General features: G+C 58.8%; 1 protein-coding gene across 10 annotated transcripts; it reads right to left on the bottom strand.

Moving 5' to 3' along the window:
- SFXN2 (sideroflexin 2) lies at positions 1–5968 on the bottom strand. Of its 10 annotated transcripts, none has more exons than XM_059851878.1 (12): positions 5944–5968; positions 4586–4758; positions 4111–4281; positions 3123–3221; positions 2896–2971; positions 2733–2818; positions 1987–2047; positions 1849–1915; positions 1278–1327; positions 936–985; positions 657–704; positions 1–265 (listed from the first exon to the last, which is right to left on the bottom strand). In XM_059851878.1, the coding sequence occupies exons 2-12, from the start codon at positions 4744–4746 to the stop codon at positions 166–168; spliced, it is 969 nt and encodes a 322-aa protein (XP_059707861.1). In that variant the 5' UTR covers positions 4747–4758; positions 5944–5968; the 3' UTR covers positions 1–165. The 10 variants fall into 10 exon arrangements, with proteins under 10 accessions (XP_059707861.1, XP_059707856.1, XP_059707855.1 ...); XM_059851873.1 differs by having other exon boundaries at positions 5904–5948; XM_059851872.1 differs by lacking the exon at positions 5944–5968 and adding an exon at positions 5904–5938 and having other exon boundaries at positions 4586–4818.
- Positions 5969–6014: the final 46 nt, after the last annotated feature.

Genomic DNA, 6014 nt, shown 5'->3' with positions numbered 1-6014 from the left:
GGACACAGTCAGATCCTGATTCTACAGTGGAAGAAGGCTGCATAGAAGGTGCCGGGTGGGGGCGCAGATCTGGGCTGGACTGTGCCTCTGACCCTGCTCAGGGGATGTGGAAATGGTGGTGGCAGGAGGCCAGAGGGGTGTGATGGCTCCTGAGGTAGTCTCCATTCACAGTCCTTTGTTAAAATAGACGTATGGCACTTTGTCCCCGTGCCTGGCCATGATACTGTCACGCAGCTCCACCTCAAGGTCAGCCAGTGCAAGGGAGCTGTGGAGAGGGAGATACACACTGAGAGCCACGATCCTCCTCCCCAACCACCAGTCAAACCACCCTCCCTTCCCATTGCCATTTAAGGCCTCTGCAGTCCCTGGGATCTTGCAGGCTCATAGCAAGACCCACCACCCCTCCCTCGCAGTGCTGGAAGGCAGAGAGCTGCCCGTTAAGCTGGGTGTCCTGTTGCTCCCAGCACAGAGCTCACAGAGCAGGGGAGGTATGTGCTCTCCTGCTGCCCTAGGCACCAGTGTGTGCAGGCAGGTACTGCCTTGAGTTGAAGGGTGGATGCCCATCCTGCTTCTCCTGGCATGGGCAGAGAGGAACTAGGGAAGGAGGAAGGCTCCCAAGAACCTATGCAGGAGGGGGGAAGCAGTGGAAGAAGTACCATCGCTGGGGGAAGAGGGCACAGGCTGCTGGCACCATGAACAGGAGGCTGTGGGACAGAGGAGAGCAGAGCATTAGTCTTGGGGATCCCAGCCTGTTTGCCCTCCAGCCATAGGGATTTCAACCCAAGAAGTGCTGCTTACACCCCTTGACTCCCAATAACTGGGGAAAGTCCAAGCTGAAAGGTAAGTAGCTTTGCAATTTCTTCTGGGAAAGAAGTATTTTTTTAAGCATCTCTTTGGAGCCATACTCAAAGGTGATTGAGCAGTGAGATACTTACAAGCCCCCGCAGAGCAGCACCTGCAGAGGCGCATGGAGAACCCGGATCCGCTGCAAGAGAAGAGCCAGGACTGAGTCCCTGGCCTCACCACAAGACCCACTCACAGGGTGGGCAGACTTCTCCCCTCAGTAGGACTGAGTGCCCAACACCTCTGATGTGCACCAAACCCTGCCACCCTCCCACAGCCTCCCCATGTCACTTGAGAGGCCATTGGTGTATCAATGACTGAAGTAGGGAGCAAAGCAAGCCAGGCTCTGCAAATCCCCATTTGATCCCCAGCATATCAGCAGCAGATATGGGCTGGAGCACCACAGAACCCTGGCAGGAGAAACATGCACTCACCTGCATGAAGGTGAATTTCTCCAGTCGCTCCATGATGACAGGCAAAATAACTAGGCACAGAGAGCAAAGGTCAGCCCAGATGCCAGACCAGCTATCCTGCTAGCCAGCCTGCAGGACTGTCCCAGCAGGACCATCCACCTGGAGGCCATGGAAGCAGCTAGTTATGCTGAGGGCTACTGGGTGTTTGCTCACAACAAGGACCTGACGCGAGACCCCCACACACCCATCACTCGGGCAGCATGGTCTGTGCTCCTCATGCTCCTGTCCCTCCTTCTGGGCTTGCAGAATGTCAAGGGTCTCAGGAGCAGAGGGGGTGCCAGGCTGCAGGGTGAGGGGCTAGGATCAGAGAGCATGAGAGTATCCTTATGGGGCCAAAATGCCCCCTGTCATCCAGGCTGCGGTTTGGCATGGAGGGGGCTGGGGAAATGGCTGGATGAGGAGAGCAAATGCCATCTGGGATGCAGGGCCACCCTCCCTCTTTTTCATGAGGGAAACTGAAGCAGGGGAGGGCACGGTGGTGGGTCCTGGAAAGTCCTCAGTTCAGCTGCACACCCCCGTGCCCCGCACTCACTCATGCCCGGTGCTGCCATGGTGATCCTGGAGAGCACAACCTGTGCGATGCCCTTCACTGCTGCCCTCTGCAAGCAGAACCAGCAGGTGAGCGCCGGCAGCGCCGTGCCCCAACCCGCATCCCCATCCCCAGACTCACCCTGGAGCGGCCGAGCTCGTTGTTGTTCTCATCTGTCACTGTGATCCCGTTGATGATCTCCCTGAAGGGGACAGGCAGTCGTGAGTGGAGGATGGGATGGCCGGGAAAGCATAAGGACACAGCAACGGGGTGAGGGGGTGCCAGGGGAGTCCTCTATACACAGCAGCCCCAGATGCCCCCAGTGCACGGGGCTCCAGCACCCCGGGGCACCACGGTCCCCAGCCCAGCCGATACTGCCATCTTCAGGGCATAGCTGCGAGCAGGACCTGGCCGTGCTAGGGACAGACACTGCCTGGATACACAGCTGAGCCGGGGCACAGTCCCTCTCATAGTACCCGAGCTCCTTGTGCTGTGACTTGTGGGGAACCCTGAGCAGCAGGGTGACACAGGCCACCACAAGGACCCCAACTGGGGTGTCTCAGCATCAGGATAATCATGGACTAGGGTTCTCCCATAGCCATGCAGGAGATCTTTGGGTTTGAGAGATGTTCCAGCACAGATTCCAGAGCAGCTATCCTCAGCCAAAAATCCCCCTCCTGCTCTAGGTGGAGGCTGAGCCATCCCACCCAGCACCCTCCACCACAGACACAGCACTGCTAATGCACAGACTCCAGTTCACCTCTCTCCAGCTCCCAGGAGGGGAACCCAAGGCAGGGAGGCCAGGCAGCCCAGGAGCCTGGCTGCCACCAGCTTGCCTTTGGAGGGAGCTGGGTCCCTCAAGCGCCCCAGCCACATGTGACACTTACTGTTGCCGCATCATGGGGATATTGACACAGTTGGCAGCGGCCACAGCTGCAAAGGGGACCCAGCGGGCCAGCAAAGGGGGGGCTCGCTGTGAGAAACAGGTTGGCATCAGCATGGGAGAACAGGATGTGCCCAGCTGCCCCACCTGGCCCTAGCCTGGCATACCTTGGTGTAGAGGTTGAGTCCCACTGCGGTGGCCAGGGCTGCACTGGTGGCCGTGACGTAAGCCACCCCGATTTGCCTGGACAGCAATTTCAAAGAAGGGAGACAACAGAATCACCAACTCTGACTCAGCCCTGTTCCTTTGTGCCCAAGACATGGCATAGAGGGTCTTTACAGGGCATCCAGGGATGCATCAAATGGGCACACTCCATCCTGTGGGGCCTGCTCACCTCAGAGAGATGGGGGAGGCAGCATTGCGGTTGGTGTAGTTGACAAAGGCATTGAAGGACTGGTTCACCCACTGCCAGAAAACCACTGCAGGCACTGTCCTGTGGAGGGAAGGGATGGGAGAGCACCCAAGGGCTGTCAGGGACACCTGGCCTGTGCCTGTGGCCAGGCTTGGCAGGGAGACAGCCAAGATGCCTGCAATCCGCTCATCATGGTGTCTCCAAAGGGAAACTGAGGAACTGTGGCAAAGTGACAAGCCAGTGGCAGAGCTGGGAAATGATCCCAGGAGTTCTGGTTGCCCTGGGGAGCATAGGAAGGGAGGGCCCAGTCCTGCAAGGCACTCGGGCAGGGGTGGGAGACACAGCTCTCAGCAGGGTGGCAGTCATCCTCTGCTGGGCTGAGATAAGCCTTTGTCAAAGCAAGCAGCAAGGAGGGGACACATGGGGACAGAAGTGGCTCTGGGGAATGAGGGTGCCTGGGTTTCTACTGGTGTCTCAGGGACACTGATGTGGGGCAGGAAGGGACACAGGGAGCATGCTTTGGAATGCAGGGGGGTGGAGAAGGGAAATGCAGGGAGCTATCAGCAGGGGCTGGGGATGCTGAAGCAGCCTGGCCTAGGGGCACATATGGTACTCGGTTCCAAAGACTGCTATGAGCTACAGACCAAGAGCAGCAGCCAAGCAGGATGTGGTTGCATTAATCTTTACAGGGGCTATGGGAAGAGTTCAGCTGAGCTCACGGTGAGCTGAGACCATTCTCAGCCATGCCACGGGGATCTGTGATGCTTCTACCAGGTTGGGTGCTGGGGACAGAGCCCAGAGACATTAGGCTTGATCACAGGACACAGGCAAGCACAGCAGCCAAGGGCATGCCCCGGGCAGCACCCAGCCCCAGAGAAGGCAGGCTGGCCATGCTCTGGCCTTCAGGGACCTCGAGAGGGGCTGGGGGCTGTCAGGGCTGTGTCCCCAACCTGGTGTACCAGGAGCTCACCGATAGAACTGGAGCATGCAGCCAGTGATGGCCATGCCCCCCGGCACCTGGAAGGACATCCTGCCAATGAAGTTCATCTTCTCACCGCTGTCAGGGTGGAAGGCTGAGTCGTATAGCTTCTTGGCATAGAGCAGCTGCTCCTGGCTGCTTCCTGGCGGCACCAGCCCGGCCCTGCAAACCCAAAGCCCATCAGGGGAAGCTGCACAGACCCGCCAGCATCCAGCACTGCCGAGGCACAGAGCTCCGGGCACCACATGAAAGGCAGAGGAAACATCTCCTGAGAAGGATGCATGTCACAGCTTGAGGCTCCTGGGAGAAGCCTGGGAAACCCCCTCAAAACTACCTCCTACAGATGTTACATCACAGCATACCTGCTTGAAAATGACTGCCTCCATCCCCTTCAACACTGCACAGTGGTTGGGATGGCCATGAACACAGGGACAGCACCTGTCCTATTCATACCCGTGCCCCTCACCTGCAGCTCTCCACCAGGGCCTTGGCCTGGTCCAGCTCCTCCTCAGGCACCAGCACTGTCCGAGGGTCGGTGATGTTGAGGAAGTGCTTCAGACGCCCCACAAAGGTGCTCTGGTCCCAGCGTGGGGAGTCGATGTTGAAGCTAAGGGAAACTGTGGCCATCTTGGCGTAGGTCTGGTCAGGGGAAAAGGCCACTCAGTAGGATCCTGCCTTGCTTGCTCATTGAGTGCACGCCTGCCACAGCCACAGGAGCAGTCAGCTGGGTGAGAGCCATGGCAGGTTTATATTTAACAGGACAATTGGACTTTCAGCAGCCCTGAGCCCAGGAGGCCCCTGCACTCCTGCTGTCAGCAGAACACTGCAGTCAGGCCACTCCTTCACACGTCACCCTGCTTGCCTGGGGTCGCCCCACTTGTGCTGCACCCCACACCCCCTGCTCAGAGTGGCATGGTGCTGCACAGCACTGTAGGGCCCAGCTCAACCCTCCACAAGGCTGCCCTGCAGGCGCTCCTACAGGGGCACTACTCTGCAGCCCCCGAGTGTGCAGAGCACAGCACCGCCACACTGTGCTGTGCCCCCCATGGCACCATCCTGCACAGACCTCTAATTCTGCTCTGCACTGCCATGGCATGGCCCTGCATGCTCTCTGGGGTGTTGCACCACATACTCACGGTTCACAGCAGAGAATCACAGAATGAATTATGCAGGAAAAATACTTCTGAGATCAACCTATGACCAAACACCACCACTCAAATACAGCATGGCTAACCTAGTGCCTAACCCTAGCCAAGTGCCATGTTCAGTCTTTCCTTAAACACCTGCGACGGACTGTGACTCCACCATGTCCCTCGGCAGTCCTTTCCCGTATCTAACCACCCTTCTGTAAAGAAACACTTACTAATGTCCAACCTGAACCTCCCCTGGCACAGCTTCGACTATATCCTCTCGTCCTGTTACTGACCGCCTGGGAGAAGGAACCCACTCCCACCTAGCTACAACCTCATTTCAAAGGTAGTTGTAGACAGCGATAAGGCTCTCCCTGAGCCTTTTCTCCAGGTTAATCGCTCCCAGCTCCCTCAGCCACTCCTCATAAGACTTGAGCTCCAGTTTCCTTGCCCTTCTCTGTATGGCACGGCACAGCACAGCACAGCACAGCACAGCTCGGCACACCCCAGACTCGGCCCGGCATGGCACAGCCCCGGCACACCTCCAGCGCTGCTCGGTCATGGCTTATGTCGGCTCGGCACGGCTCGGCGCAGCCCGGCACGCCCCAGCCCCAGCCCCAGCCCCAGCCCCGTCGCGTCCCCACGTGTCCCCACCTGCGCTCCCGGGCCCCGCTCCCGCCCACGAGTCGCTCACCCGCCCCCGCGCTCCGACGCGTGGCCGTCTACAGCCAATCACAGAGCTCCGAGCGGCCGCGCCCACCTCCC

The sequence above is a fragment of the Haemorhous mexicanus genome, chromosome 7 (genome assembly GCF_027477595.1).
Source record: "Haemorhous mexicanus isolate bHaeMex1 chromosome 7, bHaeMex1.pri, whole genome shotgun sequence".
Taxonomy (NCBI): domain Eukaryota; kingdom Metazoa; phylum Chordata; class Aves; order Passeriformes; family Fringillidae; genus Haemorhous; species Haemorhous mexicanus.
The sequence above is the reverse complement of the archived record's forward strand: the minus strand, read 5'-3'. Positions and strand labels throughout refer to the sequence as shown.